The sequence below is a fragment of the Fundulus heteroclitus genome, unplaced genomic scaffold (genome assembly GCF_011125445.2).
Source record: "Fundulus heteroclitus isolate FHET01 unplaced genomic scaffold, MU-UCD_Fhet_4.1 scaffold_28, whole genome shotgun sequence".
NCBI lineage: Eukaryota > Metazoa > Chordata > Actinopteri > Cyprinodontiformes > Fundulidae > Fundulus > Fundulus heteroclitus.
This window is the reverse complement of record NW_023396689.1, coordinates 3,334,393-3,355,202: the sequence shown is the minus strand read 5'-3', so window position 1 is coordinate 3,355,202 and position 20,810 is coordinate 3,334,393. Positions and strand designations below refer to the sequence as shown.

The 20,810-nt window shown below is 42.7% G+C and overlaps 1 protein-coding gene across 3 annotated transcripts in view; it reads left to right on the top strand.

The window, feature by feature from the left end:
• Window positions 1-20,468, top strand: part of abhd18 (abhydrolase domain containing 18) — an 81,858-nt gene extending 61,390 nt beyond the window's left edge. The window contains exons 13-14 of one of the 3 annotated variants that reach the window (XM_036130085.1): window positions 14,389-14,551; window positions 18,669-20,468. In XM_036130085.1, coding sequence (XP_035985978.1) covers window positions 14,389-14,551; window positions 18,669-18,702 — 197 coding nt within the window. In that variant the 3' untranslated portion in view covers window positions 18,703-20,468. Of the gene's footprint in view, window positions 1-14,388; window positions 14,552-18,664 lie in introns of all 3 variants that reach the window. The other 2 variants (XM_036130084.1, XM_036130086.1) reach the window with 2 other exon arrangements.
• The last annotated feature ends 342 nt before the right edge of the window (window positions 20,469-20,810 follow it).

Genomic DNA, 20,810 nt, shown 5'->3' with positions numbered 1-20,810 from the left:
TTATAAAGATCTGATTTATATATTTAAATGTGTAGTGAATTCAGTCCAAATATTGTTCTTCAGTTATCTTTAAAATTCCCTACACAATTTGATATTTCTGGCTTGTGTACTTGGTCAGTGAGGATTTCCGTTTTATGTGAACATCCAATGAATATTACCTGGCATGATAGAATAGTAAATAAAAGAAAAACTGAATAAATAGTTCAGCTCAACCACACTCAAAAGCCAAAAAAAAAGCCAATGGTCTTTAGGTCTTTAATAAACATGTAAAACTCAAGAGTCAAGGCCAGTCAAATGAATTGGCAAGCTGTTCCAGAGTTTAGGAGCAGCTACCCTAAACTATGGGTCCCCTTGGATCTTAATCCTGGTTTTAGGGACCTCTAGCAGATGCTGATGAGCCAAACTGAGCTGTCTAGCTAGTGTATGTGGGGTTGTGCTATTACACACTGTTTAAAATTATTTAATGTTTAATAAATAACTCTCTCTGTTAGCTATTGTCCGGCGAGTATCAGCCCTAGGGCTGATATTGGGACAACAGTTGAAAGGAATGATTCGAGCACAGACGTTCTCTTAACAGCAAACTCTGCACACTTATAGAATAAATGAGTGACAACTTCTCTTCAAGTTCAAGAATTTATTAACAGAAATAAATTGAACATACCGAGAACACAACTATAGAATGCTGTTTATCTGAATTAACACTATATTTCAATCAACAAATCCTGATACTAGGCTAGTGGAACTTAACGAAAACTACTAAGCAAAATGAAGATCAAAAGAAGCTAAGGAACTATGTACACACAAAAGAAACAAGACAAAATAAAATGGTTGATCATCATCATCAGAATAATTAAGTGAATCTGGGTTCACTGCAGATCTAAGTTAAAGAACCAAAGTTCATCTTAAAGAACATGGAATGAGGTTAAATTTGCTTAACTAATTCAGATTTGGTTTGTTATAACCGTAAAAAACAAACTTGAATTACATCAGCATGGCATGGTTTCGAAGAAGCCAGCAGGAGCTATCCTGTCAGCGCCACGTGTTTCAAAAACACTGTGAAAACTGTGAAGTAAACCTTCTAAAATAAACCATTTAACTTTCCCTGTCAGCTTCCTGCAACAGCTGGGAGAAAAAAACACAAGGCTGGTTTCAGCATAGACGGATTGTTTATTCCAGCGTCTGGTTACGCAGAAGTTAGACTGCAGACTTAGCTTCTATTCAGCTGGCAGTTCTCCAAAATCCGTCAGATCCTCCTCTCCGCGGTGGATGATGAAAGTTACCCACTTTGTTGCTCCAGGAACAACAGGACTGAGTTTCCACCCAATGCTATTCCAACGAAACAGTGGGAAATGAGGATATTTGTCTGTGGGAAGTTTGGCTTTATAGCAACGGCAACCTGCTGAGTGGGCAGTTTATGGTGCCTGAAAAAGTCTGAATTTCCTCATGGGTTGATGGCACAACAATAGTTAGGCCCAGAAATATTTGGACAGTGATACAAGTTTTGTTGAAAATGTATTCAGGATGCAAATATATAATCAATATGGGATTAAAGTCCAGACTCTTAGCTGTAATTTGAGAGTATCCATATCCAAATTGGAGCAAGGGTTCAGGAATTCCAGCTCTTTAATACGTAGCTGGCTCTTTTTCAAGGGACCAAAAGTAATTGGATAATTGACTCAGAAGACTGCAAAATAAATAACAAGGCTGCATGGGCTCTTCCCTCGTTAACCTATCATTATTAAGCAGTTAAAAGGTCTGGAGTTTGCATTTGGAAGCTGTTGCTGTGAACACACAACATGCGGTCAAAGGATCTCTCAACAGAGGTGAAATCTCATCTAATACATCTAAAACTCCATTCTGTCTTTTCCCAGTTACCCTCAACATCTCACCGCACCACTGGATTCTCCAAGCATAAAAACTGAATGGCAGCTGAAAATTAGGCACAGTAACTTCTGTCCCACTGACATCTCACTGTGTCTAGCTGTTGCTTTTATGTTAAATGATCGCGCAACTAAACAAAGATCTACTTAACTTTGCTTAACTAGTATGGATGACATGTTTGCAACCCCTGATCCCTCCCCAGACACAATATACATAAAAAGATTCCTAACAAATAACCGAAAAGTAAGTCTGTATTTCTCAACAGGACAGTTGTTTTCCCCCAATGTGATGTTTGTGCAGTCAGCTGTAGGTTGTCACCCGTCCCGATATGGAATCGTCCTTTTGTAACGTGAGGATTCAAATAAATGGTGTCTGGATCACTTTCCAGAAGGAGAACCGAAAGGATGGAGACAGATGAACTTTTGGGACCACGCTTTATTCCGTCTCACTCCAACTCCCAGCACAGCTGCACTTCCTTGTTTTTGTCACATGACCAACAACAAACCAATGAGAATCTAAACTTAGGAAAAGCAGATCGAACTATCTTAAAGATGTAGTCGTGAATTACATAAAATATAACTATATGAACTACCACATTAACTTAACTTTACATTTCTTCCCCCTCCCACAAAAGAAACGACCCAGTTTCAAATAAAATAAAGAGGAAAACAAGCATCTGCAAAAAAAAAAAAAAAAACATATATGAAAGTAACTTCAGTCCAAAATTCACTTCAGTCACTTCAGAACATAGTCCTTAAGGTACGTGGGAGGTCTAATTGGACGTCTGCCGGGGCGTGGCAGGGAACTAGCATCTCGAGGAATAGCAGAGGGGACAGTGCTAGACTGACGTACTTGGCCAATGGGGATGGCAGGTGAAGCCTCAGTCAGGGGAATGTGCGGTCGGGACAGGGGCTGAGGTTGTGGAGGGCCAGTAGGAGGTGCCGAAGAGGGAGCACTATCGCAGCCAGTCAAGTCGGAGATCTTTGCTGCTGTTGACTTTGCAGATTCATAGGGCAAGGCACCAGACAATGCAGTCAAGGGAGGGACTGGAGGCTGGAAGACGTCGCCCACAGGTGTCCTATGCCCACGATCTGGCACAGGAGTATGGTAGGGTCTAAGGCGGTTGTAGTGGACAATCTGGGACTTCTCAGATTGATCCAGGAGGTAGTGAATCCTGTACGTCACTCCAGGAGAATCTGCCTCAGATCCAAGGCACTCCAATATTTCAAAGGGGCCTTTCCAGTGAGGAGCAAGTTTTTGCCTAGTCGTGGTAGGGTCATTCAACCATACAAGGTCTCCAGGAACATAGGGAGTGTACCTAACACATTTGTCATACTGCCATTTCTGCTGATCGTGGGCACATTCTCTATTCCCTGCGGCAGAACTGAAGGCTGACTGAAGTTTCAGAGTCAACTGTGCAGCATAGTCAGCAGGGGAACCTTGAGTGGATATAGATGGTGTGTTATCAGGTGACATGTTGACAGGCATCCTGACCTCATGTCCATGTGTGAGGAAGAATGGTGTGAAACCTGTTGTAGAGTGAGGACTGGTATTGTAAGCCAAAGCAACTTGGTTGAGACAGTCATCCCAGTCACCAGGCTGTTGGAGAAGTGACTTTGCTAACTGATCAATGAGTGTTCTGTTAAATCTCTCAATCATGCCATCACTCTGGATGATATGGGCTAGTTCTTGTTTTCTGAATGCCCAGAAGTTTACACAGATGTCTCAGCAGATTAGACTCAAACTGCCGTCCTTGATCAGTGTGAAGCATCTCAGGGATGCCATGTTCACAAAAGTAATTTTCAAACAGACATTTTGCAACTGTTGTGGAGCGCTGGTCTGGAATGGCATAGAGGTTGACAAACTTGGAGAAATAATCTTGCACAACAAGCACATACCTGTTCCCACGACTTGTGATTGAGAGCTCAAGGATGTCAGCTGCAACCTTCTGGAATGGTTCCGTTGCGACAATCGTTTTCATCGGAGCTCTCAGATGAGGTGTGGGACTTCGTCTTGCTTCACATGGAGTACATTGTTTACACCATTCCTTGATATCACATGACATAAAGGGCCAGTAACACAGTTGCTGAGCAAGTTTCAGGACTTTATCAGCCGATAAATGACCCGTTACTGGATTCCCATGCAGCATCTCCAGAACAGCGTCCTGGAGAGAGAGGGGAACAATTACTTGATGCAACACTGATTTCGGAGAAGGGTTGAAAATTTTACGGCAGAGAATACCATTATGAAAGGTGAGTCTGTGATACTTGTGCCATAGGGCTTTCTCAGCAGGTGGGCGTTTTTTCATGTGCCAATATGGTGGCTTCTGACCTCTAGCTTTCCAGTCACTGACCTCAGACAGTATGGCATCCTGTTGCTGTTCCTTCTTGAAATCATCTTCGGGGAAGTGAAGCACAAAGGTGGAGGAGATAGACTGCGGAACACACTATAAAGAGGCTGGAGAAGGCTGTGATCCAGTCAGGTACGCGGACACTGGCTCAGGATCATTACTGCAGGGGCTGTGATCAACCGAACTGACAGGCGCCGACAGACTTACAGGACTGGGACAAGAATGGGGATTGGCTGGAACACTGGGAAAGGTGGTCTGCTCTCCGATGTCAGCTGGATAACGTGACATTGCCTCTGCATTGAGGTGGCGGTGGCCATCTTTGTGTATGGCAGTCCATTCAAAAGGATCAAGTTCAAGAGCCCAGCGAGCACGACGACCAGTTCTGTCATTGTCAATGGGTATTTTCCTAAGACCCAAAAGAGGTTTGTGGTCGGTGACGATAACAAACGGTTGTTTGTAGTGGCGAAAATGTCTTACGGCCCAAACAATGGCCTAGAGTTCTCTGTCATAAGTTGACCATTTCCTCTCTGCTTTTGTGAGAACATGGCTAGCATAAGCAATCACTTTTTCCTGATCACTTTGTCTCTGAGCAAGCACAGAACCGATAGCAGAACCTGAAGCATCCGTGTAGAGAAGGAATGGCAATGTAAAGTCAGGGAATGCAACCACTGGAGGATTTGTGAGTGCATGTTTCAGGTGTGTGAATGCATTCTGACAGTGAGAAGTCCATTGGAAAGATGCATACTTTTCTGTGAGTGCATGCAAAGGGAGACTGTGATGTGCAAAGTTTCTGATAAACTTCCGGTAGTACGAGCAAAGCCCAAGAAATGCTCGTACCTCCGTAGCTGACTGTGGAACGGGCCAGTCTTGGAACCTTTTCACATTTCTTGGGTCTGGCTTAATGCCGTCTTTGGACACAACATGGCCCAAAAACTGCACCTGACAAAACTGCATTTTGATGGATTCAGCTTCAGGCCACTTGACTGGAATCTGGAGAGAATTTCTTCCAGGTGCTGGAGATGTTCGCTGAACGAGCGGCTGAAGATAAGGACATCATCCAAATACACAAGGCAAGTTTTTCACGGGAGGCCATGAAGTACCATTTCCATCAAGTGTTGGCATGTAGCTGGCGCATTCGTAAGACCCATTGGCATAACTTTAAAGTGATAAAGTCCACTGCCTGCCATTTTGAACCACACTGAGAGAGTGTGCCACTATGATGCCACAGGAGGGGTTGGGCATGACAACACCACAGTAGTCAGTGGGCATAGGGGAAGCAGGTGTAGCTGCTGACACACAGGCTGTGATGAGGGTTTCACTCATAGCTGGAATCTTAGTCGGCGCTAACACAGACACATTACACCAAGCACCTCTGAGAACTTCAAAGTCCTGTTGCCATGCTTTCTTCCCCAGTTTGATCCCAATCGTTAACTTGCCTAGGATGTCCAGGCGCTGTCCACTGACTGAGCAAGCCGGCAGAGAAGAAGGTGACAGGGGGCGTTTCTTCAACGCTGGGTGAGAGTTTCGAAAATCTTCGCTCACAATGAAGACAAAAGAACCAGAGTCAATTAAAGTACACACTTCAATGCCTTCAACAATACCTAAGATGGTCGAAGAAACAGGGTAATTGGGTTGTGAGTCGTTATGGTCAGGCATCAACTCTGGGGAATCATTCTGGCGCCGTGAAACAGAAGCTGATGTTTGCCCCTCAACATCAGCTAATGGAAGTTTCCCGGTCGGTTGAAACCAGAGTGTGACTGTCTTTCAGGCGACTGGAAACGAACATTGCCTCTAGGGTGTGGACTGCCGTCTCGGTTTCTCCGTTGAAAAGGACTAGGACTGCGTCTGTTTTTGTTTAGGTCATCATCATCATAGCGACCATACCTGGAGTACTGATGAGGTTGTCGTGATGAAGGGTAGTGCCACTCCTGGTTTCGCTGATAAACAGGTGATTGGGGACGACGTTCATAGCGAAGCTCTGGATCACGACCATAATACTGCTCAGGTGAATAAAAGTCTCTGCGGTGTCTGTTACGGTAGTGTTGTGGAGAGACACTGCATGCACTGTATCGAGCATCGTTGGAGGACAACCTGTCACGCCCGGAGTCCAAACGATAAGCCAGGGAACTTTGCTTCTCTTGTAAGTGCTGTACTTCACTTTTTAAGCTGTTGACCGTAAGGGTCAACTGTTCGACAGCATGCAGCAGCTGGTCATTAGGAGGTCTAGGATGAACCATCGCTACCTGTTCTGAAGGGTGAGGGTGAGGAGACGCAACCGATGTCAGTTGAAGAGACGCTCGTGCTCTCTCACAGCGGCTGGCGATACGCAAGGTGTCCTCAGATTCTCAGCACCCATCTCATGGACTTTCAACTGCAAGTTCGGGTCCAAGCCAGAAACAAATCGGCGAAATTTTTCACCCTCCATTGCGTTGTAGTCATAGTTGGGAAAGGCTTCAAGTACAAGACGAGTGATGTCAGCACTGTACACATCCAAACTCTCACCTGGCTTGTGAGGTCGAGCATTCACATGTGTCTGGAAAAATGGTAGGGAATACTTCGGGCCAAAAACATCTCTGAGTCTTTCCTTCACTAAATCATAGTCTCTGGGTCGAAGCAGGAAGGCTGTCCCAATATAAAAACGCGGCATCCGCCAGGCGAGTAGGAAGGAGTGAAGCCATCACCGTAGACAAATTAGTATCCGTCGAACTCATAGCCTGCACTGCTACTTCAAAGCGTCGAGACCAACTCGTAAAAGATTCAGTCCCATCTCCTTTAAACGCAGGTGGAAGCTCGATTTTCAGGGAACTGGGGACAGAATGTGCGGCTAGAGAGGCAGCACCTGTCCTCGTATCAGTCGGTCGGTGATCAGCGGAGGAAGACTGCAGACGCGCGTCACATTCATCGTTCGACATGGTGGGAAAAAAAAATATGTCCAGCGCAAAAAAAAATTACCAAATGCACAAAAAAACGGGGAAAAAAACACTGCAAAAGTTCTTAATATCTCCAGACCAGGTTACAGGCAATCCGTTGTTCTCCAAATGTGTAAAAAAAATCCAGATGGCACAAAAGGCAACAACATCCACAGTTCGGGACAAGTAACCAAAAGCGCCAAAAAACACCAAAATAACACCACGCTGCCACCAAATGTAACGTGAGGGTTCAAATAAATGATGTCTGGATCACTCTCCAGAAGGAGAACCGAAAGGATGGAGAAAGATGAACTTTTGCGACCACGCTTTATTCCGTCTCACTCCAACTCCCAGCACTATATCTTAAAGATGTAGTCGTGAATTACATAAAATATAACTATATGAACTACCACGTTAACTGAACTTTACACTTTATTTGGTTAATGTTGTCCGTTTTGAAGCAATTTGTTCCGTATTTTGATAAATATCAGATAACCATGTCTGTCACACACATATCAACATTAAGTCTAATATGAACAAAATAAGACGTAGGAAATAAGGCCAGCAAAATTATTGTGGCGGGATTTATCAGGACCACTCAGTCACACCTACGCAGCTTTCACAGTTGCATAGAGATGAACACTGCACACCTTTCTCGCTCTCCTTTCAGTTACACTCCGACGCGAAAACACTTTGAAACTAGATGGGAGTGAGAAGAGGTAATTCTTGGCTGAAGAGCATCAGTGGCAACAAAATTGATACTTTAGCAGTCTATGAGCTCAATGGGTTCGGATGAGACGCTATGTGGGGTTCTCTTTCATAGCATTTGTTTTGTGTTTAACTATGGGAACGCCTTCTGTGTGACCTCTTCAGAAGCTTAAAGGTATACTATGCAACCGGCGTTGATTTTCCAAGCTTTGCGCCGCTGAGCGGAGCGGGCGGAGATGCGCGCATATCGAGTTAGTTTTATTTTTTTATTATTATTTTTTTGGAATGTCGGCGAGGCGGTAGCGTGAGGGAAACCCTACAATGTTACTTACAATCGCATCAGCAGAAACGCAAGGTCCGCATCAGCCTTGCAGCCTTCTATGTTCACCCGTGTAGGACTCCTCTCTCTGTCCAGAACCCTTTTTGCTCGTTCTTGCCTGCTCAGACATGGGCTTTCGCTGTTTTCTCGCTGGTTCCGCTATGATAACTGCACAAATATTGCCACTGCGCTAGCAACGAGCACACCTTTCACTGCGGGCGTGTAGCAGTTGTCGCCGTAAAGCAAGACCGACTCTGGCGATGCACACGAGACTACTGAGCCTGTGAGTGCGGGCCGACTGCTCCTGCAATTGCAAGTGCGGTATTTCCCCCACAGACCACCAGGGCGGCCGAGAAAACCTTAGTTCAACCTGAAATGACTCATTTAATCATCCAAAACGGTATGGAACATATTAATTAACTGAAAAATGTTGCATAGTATGCCTTTAAATGTCATTACTCCAGCCCTGAGTGGCTGACATCAGTGATGTTTATGCTGGGGAGAGTCCAATCCCCCACCCTAAATAGGGCTGGCATAACGTCAATCGCCATTCAAAACCCTCTTGCTTCTTTGAGAAGGCTATGGACAACTGTAGCACTGGGCGCTAAGCTAAACTGTCCAAAGACCTTGTGGACAACTCTGTCACTGGATGCTCATTCCCAGCCATACGGTTGTCTGCTATCTTGCGGAAGTAGCAATACTTCTCCTAGCTGGTATAAGCGTGAGTAGCAATACTATCACTCTTATTTTAAGCAAGTAGAAATACTATCGCTCGACAAAAGCTCTAGCTAGCACTTACTAATTAGCTGCGCAAGCCTGTTAGGAGAGCTCCACTAGTGCAAGTCCAAGCTAGCCATGGCTACAGCGACAAACACCAGTAACCATGGATGATCACATGTTTTGTCCCTGCGCCAATAGGATATCCTCGTGGGACACTCATCCTGTGCGAGGCTGGCTTGGGTGTGGCCCATGCTGCAATCTTCCATCTCTCCAGGACCTGTACGCCTCCAGGACTCTGAGGCGTGCAGGGAAGATTGTGGCTGATCCCTCGCACCCCAGTCACAGATTATTTCAGTCACTTCCCTCTGGCAGGAGGCTGCGGTCCATCAGGAACAAAACCTCACGCTACAAGAAGCTTATGCTGTTGGATGACGGAGAGGAGGACTTGACCATCTTGACCAGCTAAACTCCCTGTGGGAAGAGAGCTGCGTCATAACAAATCATGTTAACAGATTATGTTATGATGCAGAGCCATGGGTTTCATGGTTCTTCAGGAGTGGGCCCATTGGCTTGGACTCACCAACCTGACGACGAAGGAAAAAAAGGAATTCCTCGACACACCAATCTTCACTCATGGTCTCTTTGGTACAGCGATTATCACCATGCAGAAGAGATGTGAGGAGAAAAAGAGGGGCAATGAGATGCTGAAACTGTGCATCCCACCACAGCTGCCGCTCCGGCACCGCATCAGTCGTACGTTTTGGCCGCCGCTCGCCCGAAGCCCGGCTTAAGGATCCCCAAGGTGTCTAAAGCGCTGGCCGCGACATCAGCTCCTGAATGTCCGCAGAATCGTTGGCTAGGAAACAATCCCCTCAGGCACATCCCCAGCCCGTTCCCACTCCACCTGCAGCCGCTACGAGTGGAAGAAGTGGCCGGGCAGACGACCTTTTCTCTGCGAGCCCAGTTCTCTACTTTCACGAGCTGCTCCATGCCATCCCGTCTCCGCTGCAGAGTTTGTTTGGGGGGAAAACTGTTAGAGTGTCAGCCCTAACCTGTTTTGTTCATCCCGGGCTGACAAGAGCAACAGTGTTCCAACAGTTGTTACAAAAGCACTTATCTCATGCATTCTGTATTAAAGATGTGCGCATTCAGGCAGAAAGCCGAGGGCGCCATTACACATCGTGAAAAGAATAATAAAGAAAAATACGTTGAAAAACAAAGAAACGCTGGCTGCTATAACACAGCTCGGAAAGACCAATCACTCCCCGGCTGTGAAGACGGCATCCCATCTACCTCTATGCTGCTCATTTAGAGGTGGGGAAGGCATGCACACAGTCAAACTGGGTGCTGCGGACAATCAAATGAGGCTACAGACTCCAGTTCAAAGTTGCCCCGCCCCAGTTCAAAGGAATTATATATTTGCAGGTAAAAAGAAATACAGAGGTCCTTTTGGAAGAAATTTCCACCTTAAAGGACAAGGGAACAATTAAAGTTATCCTCCATCAGAAACCCAAAGCAGATTTTACTCAAGGTATTTTCTGGTTCCAAAGAAAAAGGGGGGAGGAATGAGAGCCATTCTGAATCTCCGGGCCATGAACTGTCATCTGAGGAAATACAAATTCAGGATGCTGACCAGTGGCAGCTGGCCCATAGGGGGCGCTCGGGCGCAACCTCCTTAGATGTGGAGGGGGAAAGTCAAAATATATATAGATTTTAAAAGTATTATTAATGTCAGTTTTTACTTAATAGTACATGGCTACATGTAAGAAGAATTATTAAAACACTGCTACTAATTAACTCCACCAATTGACTCTCATATTACTGTGCATTTCCACCGACAGAACGTATCATTTCTCTTGTGGGGCTATCACTCAAAGCGCCATCAATAAATAATTCTCCAAACAATTGTATGCTGTAGATGCTCCTCCCACGAGTGGCTGTAAATAACAAAATCATCCAAGTAGGCAGCCAAAAAGTCTGTGATGTCCCTCAGGATTTAATCCATTAGGCGTTGAAAGGTCGCTGGGGCCCCCTGCAGACCAAATGGCATTACTCTAAACTGGTACAGACCAAATTGTGTTCTGAAGGCTGTCAGATCCTTTGCTCCATGGGCCAGCGCAAGCTTTAACCTGCCACTAATCCAAGGTCTGTTTGCAGTGTGCTATCAAAAGTGCTATGTGCATGTTGCAGCGTTTCAGGTAAGGTGCATGTGTCTACTTATCCAGTAACGAACCGGGTCTTCGTTACACGGCCCTATTTATAGGGTGGGGGATTGGACCCTCCCCGGCATAGATGTCACTGATGCTAGTCACTCGGCTGGCATAATATGATATTTAAGATTCTGATAAGGTCACGCAGGAGGCATTCACATAGTGAGACACGAAGCAAATGCTAGTCAGAGAACCAAGGTTATATTCATAACCTTAAGTTATAACAGTTGTAAAGTGGTCAGTTGTGACCTATGGAGTCATGGCATTTCTGGATATATTTTTTTTCTGATTCATGTGCTTATAGTTTTAATGATGTTCATAGTGGTTTATATGAGCATTTAGCCAAGATTCTGACATTTCAGTGGATATGTCTGTGTTTACTATGGTGACTGGCAGTAATTAAAAGAGATACAAAAATAGTGAAATTCCTCCCCTGGCACCGAGGGTTGGGTCTGTGCTAGTGTTTCGGTTAAAGAAACTGTAGAGATGATTAAACTTCAGACGTGTGTTGAGGTGGTGGTGGAAGTTTTCAAGATAAAATTTTGTTCCAAAATAAAATGCTGTACCTCGACAAACCAGTAAAGTTACCAGAATCCGCATGGGAAAGACAGAAAAGCCACATGCAGCTACTAAACTGCCCCTCAGCTACTCCTCCTCTAGCCGATGTGTCCCCCTCAAATTTCAAATGCTTCCGATGCCACTCTGCCTACATACAGCACAGTGACTACCTGTAACCCTTTAAACAGTGATGGGCAGTAGCGCCGCTACATGTAGCGAAGCTATTAGTCAAACTACATTTTCCAGTAGCTTGACCGTAGCGTCGCTGCTTTATGAATCAAGTAACTTTCCTGTAGTGACGTTATTTTTTTGATCAAGTAGCGACGTAGCGTCCACAAACGCTACAAAATCCAGGACATAACTAAGAAATGAAACCAGGTTTGTTATTTTGAAACAACATTTAGAGTGAACAATCAATTTGAGTTGTTGGTTGGACATGTTCATGCGCGAGCTTCTACTTTGCCTCTCCTGTCTGTATCTATCGAAACATGCGCATGCCTACGGCAGTGGAACTTATGGCAAGCCGATTAGGCAAATACTCGCCCTTACAATAACGTGCAGTTCCAACACGTATTTTACGCGAGCGCACGTTTTTTACGTCACCGCGTGTTTCCAGCCAGAACGCGCGGTGACGTAAAAAACACACGCTCGCTTAAAATACTAGATTTAAAGGTGTTTTACCCAATAAGAACACTGCAGCACCAGACACAACCAGGAGGTCCCTGATCGTTGGGGAAAGGCAGAAAGAAGATGCACCTTCCTTTCTGATCCTGTCTAAATCCTGCTTAGTTCAATAATAAAGTCTGATATTACACAAAACTCACTCTGCTTGTTCTCCCTACTTATGCCCTTTGTGCAGAAGATAAATGAAATCTTTAACAGAAATGTTATTATTAATTCTGAAAATATTATCATGTGAATATAAATACAAAGCATACAGAAAATGCAGCTTTATTAAGTGACCTGGTTTATTTTATTTAGCTTTTAATTTCTTTTCAACATTTAGTTCTACTACTTGGCTTGTGCTTTGGTAGTTTCATGTTTAAAATGACAAAAGAATCATGAAAAAGCTTATGGTGCATCTTCTTTCTGCGATCAGGGACCTCCTGGTTGTGTCTGGTGCTGCAGTGTTCTTATTGGGTCAAACACCTTTAAATCTAGTGGCTGAGCACATAAAAGACAACCTCCTGATAATATAATATGCAAAAAACGCCACCAAACGTTATTAACGCCACCGCACGTACTAGGCCAATAACCTTTTTGTTTTATTTCTAGCAGTAATTACTTCAGTTTGTATTTTATTATGCTGCTCATAAAGCAATGTCTACACTGTGTTAGGTCATCTTTAATAAATGTTTTAACCAGTGTATCAGACTCATTTTGAATTGATCTGACATTAGGTTGGTACAACGTTAAATAGCTTCTGATGTAGTTAAGCTACTTTTAACACATTTGTGTAACTTTGCTTGCTATATTTCTATAGGTGGTAGCTTTTGTGTAGTGAAGCTTAATTTATTCTTGAGTAACTGATAGCTTAGCTCACTACACTAGACAAGTAGCTTGCCCAACACTGCCTTTAAATAGATAGACCGATTCGTTACAAGCTTGAAGATATTTGTAATGCTTATTGGAGGACACACCTCAGTTTAACATGTCCCTACGGTAAAACAATTTTTAATTCTTTTTAGGGGTGCATTAATTTTTGTCCAAGCCTGCTTTATTCCTTTTTTTTTTATGATTCTGATACACAACCTGCGGTAGACTGGCGACCTGTCCAGGGTGTTCCCCGCCTCTCACCCATTCACAGCTGGAGAAAGGCACCAGCACCCCTCCTGACCCCAAAAGGGATAAGCGTGTTAGGAAATGGATGATGGATGGATGGATTCTGATACACCACAATTCAAAAGAAATCAGATTTCAATTCAATTTTTCAATTCAATTTTATTTATATAGCGCCAAATCATGAAACATGTCATCTCAAGGCACTTTACAAAATCAAGCTCAATCATATTATACAGATTGGGTCAGATTATACAGATTGGTCAAAAATGTCCTATATAAGGAAACCAGTTGATTGCATCAAAGTCCCGACAAGCAGCATTCACTCCTGGGGAACCGTAGAGCCACAGGGAGAGTCGTCTGCATTGTACATGGCTTTGCTGCAATCCCTCATACTGAGCAAGCATGAAGCGACAGTGGGAAGAAAAACTCCCCATTAACGGGAAGGAAAACCTCCGGCAGAACCGGGCTCAGTATGAACGGTCATCTGCCTCGACCGACTGGGGTTACAGAAGACAGAGCAGCGACACAACAAGAGAGACAAAAAAGCACAGAAGCACACATTGATCTAGTAATCTGTTCTACATTAGATGGTAGTAGTGGGTGAGCCGTCTTCTCTGGATGATATCACAGTTAACAGAACGCCAGACCAGGTGTACCTACTATTTCCATTGGTTAATTTTCATTAAACGTTTATTATTACTTTTGTCAGTTTCAAGTTACTTTAGTGACTGCTGTGCCAACAATTTTGTACATGATTTTGAGTAAAAAAAAAAAAAATATATATATATATATATATATATATATATATATATATATATATATATATATATATATATATATATATATAAGGAAACCAGTATTTTTTTATTTTTTTTTTTTTTGCACAAGGTCTCGAACAGCATCCATGTATCCAAAACTAAAGAATTGTCCTCTTCCTGATGACTCTTCTAGTACCTGTAGACACTGGTCTCATAATTGTGATCCAGGCCAGAGAAGATGCCTACATTCCTCGAACAGGAGTCCTAAGTCTGCAGGAGATTTGGCCCGGATGTGAAGTCAGATATCTGAATGGAGGACACATCAGTGCATACCTGTTTAAACAGAATTTCTTCCGGTAAGCTGAATTCTTGAAAATCTGTTTTCTTAGATTTTAACATAAATCTTCATAAACTACACTTACTAATTAGGCCACACTTTAATGTCTTCCTTTCGTGTTGTATTCTGCATTTTACACTTTAGACAAAATCAATGTTGTGCATTAAGCCCGTTTTCCGCCATCTCACTTATGCTGTCTCTACTCAGCTCCGCCCATTTTGCGAGGATTTCAGCTACAGTTTTTTCATGGCCAGGCCATGTGTCACCGACCCTGCTCAGGGGCAGGGTCAAACTGAGTGGACTCGAGCAGAGTTTTGAAATAAACACACTACTTTTCAGTGATTGCCCAAGAGCGAGGAGAAGCGAGGTTTTTCTCCAAGGAAGTCCAGGAAAACTGAGGACCGACAACGTTAATAGTAAAGACCACTATGAGTGGGCCAAAATGAAATATAATTTAACTTTTTACAAGTCATAAACCACACCTGAAGGAACAAAAAAGAAACGGAAAAACGAAACCTCAGCTTTTTATACACAGACTCGCTGTTTCTGATCCGCCGATTTACCGAGGCTTTCTTTCATTTTAGACACACTGAAAGCTGTTAAGTTTTGTCTAAAGGTGTTTGATTTAGAAATTTGCTCATGTCCCTTGATCCATCCTAATCTGCTGATCTATGCGGCAGGAGCCAGCTGCTGTCTTCAGACCCCCCCCCCCCCCCCCCCCCCTGCAGATCCCATAGCGAGCAGTGGGAGGAGCTGCTCCTCTGACCAAAGATCATGAAGTGCAAAGAATATAACCTATAAAATAATCTCACTGCGGTCAAAAATCTGTGAGTTTGCGTCATATAAATTCATTCTTGTTGCTCCACCCATGGCTGAGGCAAAAATATTCTCATAAAGCTCTAAATTTTAACTCTGTGAGGCAAACTTTGGAGCAGATCAGACAGTCTGCTTCTCTCTCTCTCTCTCTCTCTCTCTCTCTCTCTCTCTCTCTCTCTCTCTCTCTCTCTGTCTCTCTTTCTCTCTCTCTCTCTCTCTCTCTCTCTCTCTATGCCTTACCTTATTGCTTATTTTATCCATAAAAAAATTCAAGAAAGTCTTGCATATACAATAATACAAACATTATTTGTATTTCTTGTATTATTTTCATTTATAAGGATTTTTTTTTCATTCTTTACCGTTTCTCGCAGATTTTTTCAACATGTTAATGTTGCAAACAAGACGTAAGCCGGGAGTTAAAGGCTTCACCTCTAAGAAGTGTTTTGTTTTCCAGGCTTTTCTTGACCAATTGAAAAACATAATGCTTCAATTAAAGCGGGCGAGGCGGAGTAGGGCGGACACAATTGAGTAGGGCCATTGGAAAAGGGGCTTTATAGAACCACAAGGCTTTGGCTCCTAATAACATTTGTCCTCCTTTACACTTACTTTTGTACGGAGTGTGAAATTGGTCTGGTTTGAAAGAAAAAAAGAGAAGCTTTCATCTAAGAACGCCATCCGAACTCAGAAGTTCAGATTGTATCATGAGGAAAGAACTTTTTGTAAAAGAAATTTAAGCAAAATCTCATAATTGAAGCAAAATCTAGCAACATGTGCTAGATTGTCTTTCTGGATAAACTAGCACAAATAGGTTGTCCAGAAAGACAATGGCTTATGCATACTGCCAAATTAGTTATTAAGTGGTTTAAGGACAAAAACGTTGATGTGTTGTTGTGGCCATCACAAAGTTCTGGTATTGGTCTCACTGGAAAAGTGCTGACTGAGCTTTTGTGAGCCAGGTGGCCTAAATATCAGACTCAGTTACTTATTAAGTTCTGATAGGAAGAATCGTCCAGAATTCCAGTAAATTGTTACGAGAAGCTTGTGAAAAGATGGATACCCAAGAAGTTTGTCCTTAATAATACATTTTAAAAGTTTTAGATCCCTTAATTCTTCAGAGATCTGCTCACTCAGTGTTTCCAGAACCAAAACTAAACAAGGTGAGGCAACATTTAGTTTCTATGCTCATCAGGTCTTTAATAAACTCCCTAAATTTCTTTAAATCAGGACTGAAAACAACCTTTTACTGCAGCTTACCTACAAAGTGTAAAGGTTACATTACGGTACCACATCGTGTCTCTAATGACTGTCGTCCATCCATCTTTGGCCTTCCACCTATCCAAGGTCTGGTTGCAGGGTCAAAAGGTAAACTCAGACATACCTCCCCCCAGCTTGGTCTGGGGGATCCCAGACGGGATATATAGTACTTCCAGCAAGTTCTGGGTCTTCCCCAGGCCTGCTGGGACATTCTTTGAAAACCTCAACTGACTACTTTCAATGCAGAGCAGCAGCAGCTCTACACTTGAGCTACCTATGCTACCACCCCAATCCATTGGTCCTTCTCTCGTTCCATCCTACCATCGCTCGTGTAGACACCAAGATAACTCCTCAGCTTGAAGCAGAAACTAACCACCAACCCAAAGGGGGCCATCCACATTTTTCCAGTCAAGGACAGTGGCCTCAGAGGCACCGTCTCTCATTCTGGCCGGGAGGCCATTGCCCGAGGAGGCCAACAGAACCACATCATCCGTAAAAAGCAAAGGTTAGATCCTCAGGTTACCAAACCACACACGTTTCTCTCCACAACTACACATTGAGAGCCTGTCCTTGAAAAACACAAACAGGATCGGTGACTTGGCAAGTTTTTGTATAGAACATTTTAGTGACAAGACAATTCAAAGCGCTGTACGTCAACAAAACATACAAAAAGACAGATAAAACTTCATCGCAGTGGCATAATAAAAACCGGGAAAGAGAAGCTTGACTACAAACTTAAACAAGTGATGTTGCATTTAACAGTCATAGGCTACATTCACACTGCAGGGAAATGCAACCGAAAGCCGATCTTTTTACCCATAGTCTCTTTCACTGCAGTGTGAACCTTCCAAATTCCTATCTTTTCACCCCCAAAAAAATCAGATCTGTGCCACTTCCATATGTGGTACTAATTCGGATACATGTCAAATTTTTTTTTTTCAAAGTGTCCGCAGTCTGAACGGTCATGTCGCATTTCATCCATCTTTCACGTCATTCTTCTGTCTCTCACTACACATCCACACACAGTAGTAGCAGTTAGCGCTCCATAAAAGACCATTGTTAATAGCTGTGCTGCTTTCTTCTTACCTTATTTTGTCTTGCTATGATGTGGTCTCAATATTGTCGTCTCCCATGCTCAGCAGCTTTCTAATATTAATAATAGCAAGGAGAGATGCCAGCCAGTATCCACTCTTTTTTTCGGGTTTTTTTTTTTAACAGAACTATTGAACACTTCTAGAAACAATTACATTCACCATTACTTCCACAAACAGTGCGCTGCTCCGTGACGTCTCCTTCTGTTATCCTCGCATGCAGGTCGTTTTGCGGTCTTGAGCTGTTCAAACAGCAGTTTGGTGGTAGTCGCTTTTAATAATAATACGAATGACCACCTCAAAAAAATCAGATTTCAGCAAAAAAAATCTGAATTCAGTATCAAGACCTGCAGTGTGATCATAGCCATAGGCAACTCTAAACAAAAGGTTTCAGCACCTTTACAGTCTTCTGGGAGTTGGTTCCAGATAAGTGGAGCATAAGAACTAAATGCTGCTTCTCCATGTTTGGTTCTGGTTCTGGGAATGCAGCGTAGGCTTGAACCAGAAGACCTCAGTGGTCTGGAGTGTTGATACACTAATAACAAGCCTGTCATGTATTTAGGTGCTAAGCCATTCAGTGATTTATATACTAACAACAGTATTTTAAAGTCTATTCTCTGAGACACAGGTAGTCAGTGTAAGGACTTTAGAACTGGGTCAATGTGATCTACTTTTAGTTCTTGTTAGGACATCGGCAGCAGCAATTTTCTGCTCACATATAAGGACTTTTAGCCTTTACAAGCCACCCAGTTACCCTATTCTCCTGCAGCACCACCCACAAAATAATTTGTTTTAAATTATCCTTTTTTCCATTCATGCGTTTTTATTTGATAGTTAAATGTTTACTCTTTCCACTATGCTATATTGCAAATTGATGGAGTTGTAGTTTTTAATGTCTTTAAAAATTAACCTAATTTCCTTGCATCCTGGCTTTATGCATGTTGATTATTGATGATGTTTCTTTTCCCCAGACAGGCCATTTATGATGCATTTAACAGATTTTGCCTGAAGTATCCAAGCTCATAATAGCCATGGGAGACTGAGGCCCTGTTTACCCATGAACACACACCATGGTTGACTGGACAGAAGAAATGACGATGCCTTTACTACAAAGATGGCAGCAAAAATCGAAAATATGTTTAATTTTCAGTTTATTCAACTAACAGTGGCAGCTTAGTACACTTTTTTTTAATTCCTCCAGATTCTCCTGACTTGCCTGGTGTTTGCTCAGGTAAAGTAAAACTAACATGGAAGAGTGATGCGGCAGATCTGTCTGCCGGTGTTTCGACATCGAATAGAAATGTAGGCTTTATTTTGATTGACTCTAGAAACCATGGAACAATTGTGATGTCTAGTTTTTATTGTCATTGCTTGAATATGTACCACAATATTCCATCTTTCCTCCTAATTTGGAAATCTCTGGATTCCACAAGTAGACAAATCTGTAATAAGCTACTGAATGTGGAAGTGTAATTACAGAAGTATTAATTCAGCAGTGATTGCCTTTTTATTAAGTAAAGTGAATCAGCTTGACATTTCCCTACTGTATTGAGGGACTCTGTATGCATAATGCACACAGTGTTTTGGCTGCATACTGAAGATTTTAACTTGACATTTTGTCACCTTTTGTATCTTATTTTTCTGAAATAGAAATGAGCTGAGTGCCGTTGCCTTGTGTTATATTTTTTCTTTCTTTTCTGAGAAGATCTGTGTTAGGTGCCATTCCCTGATTGTTTTCAGAGATTTATTACAACTGTGAGTCTCTTTGTTTAGTATAGGTTATGCAGTACACCCAACCAAATACAAAGAAACATCCAGCCACAGCCCGTTGCTTTAAGTGATTCTAACAAATGCACTACAAAGACAAGCTGCAGTTGGAGTTGCTTGTACTATCATTAACCATTGTATGGTTGTCTGTGTACAAACTTGCAAGATGCTGAGATGTAAATCCTGTTTTATCTAGATAAATTTTTTTACAGAACAAATCCTTTTAGTGATGTGAACAAATTGACGCATTGCTGATGTTCTCTTAGTTTGGATACATTTAAATATTTCAGAAGTGTCTAATCCATAGGTTAAAGTTCTTCGCCGCTACAACGGATTTCCGTCAATCGGTCAATTGTTATTATAAAAATAAAATGTCTGTTTTATCAACAGAAGTTTGGCAAAAACTGTTCAACTTCATTACAACAAAGCAGAAGAAAAACCTTTGATTTTAATTTTCTGAGTTTAATAAGAAAATGTTACAGCTGCCAAATCCGATTTACAATGAAAACATCCTGTTTATCATTATTTTACCGGTCCGTGTATCAATGACGGTACCCATGTTAATCGCAGTAGCCTCCATCGACTAAAAAACTTCCTCTGGTCACCATTGTCCAAACAGCATTTAATCAGCTTTTCACATCCAAAAACTCCTGACAGCCTGGATCTGAACAGAGTTCACCGCAGCTACTGCTTTGCTAAAGATGGGAAGAATGGAGAAGATTCTGAGGAGATTTGGATTTGCTAATATTTCACCACTTCATAAATCAATTCTCACATCAGTTAAAAGGCCACATACTTGGAAATTACATGAATGTTATGTTTACACATGTGTTTTCTCGCTGTGTTGCAAACTTGACAACGTTTCAGTTGTTTTAAGAATGTGGTCTAAATTGGCTCAGCCCTGTCTGTTGCTCCACATCTGTAAACCCTGCGTGCTAGGTTGACGTCAGCGACTCGTCGCTCGTTAACCGCCCGATGATTAATAAAAAAATCTATTAATGAAATGAAGAAAGGCTTGTGTTAAACATCATTTGTGTATGGCGCTCTTATATTGTATTACGGTAGCCAAAGAGTGTTGGTCGTTATATGTGGGGTATTACGGTTTTTCATATCCGCATGTATGCCATGCTACTTCCGTGTTCACTTGTATGTAGTTGATGACGGAGACGGATGACCAAAGCCGTACTCTATGTGAAAGTTCATTTAATAAATGGCATTGGATAGACACTTCGCTTGTTCTTCTCCACGTCAAGTTGATCCTGCGTAACAGTAAGATAACTTAACAGGTTATGGGCCCAGGGCCGAAGATAGGCGAGTGTGAGGAAGTTTAACGCGACGTATTACGCGATA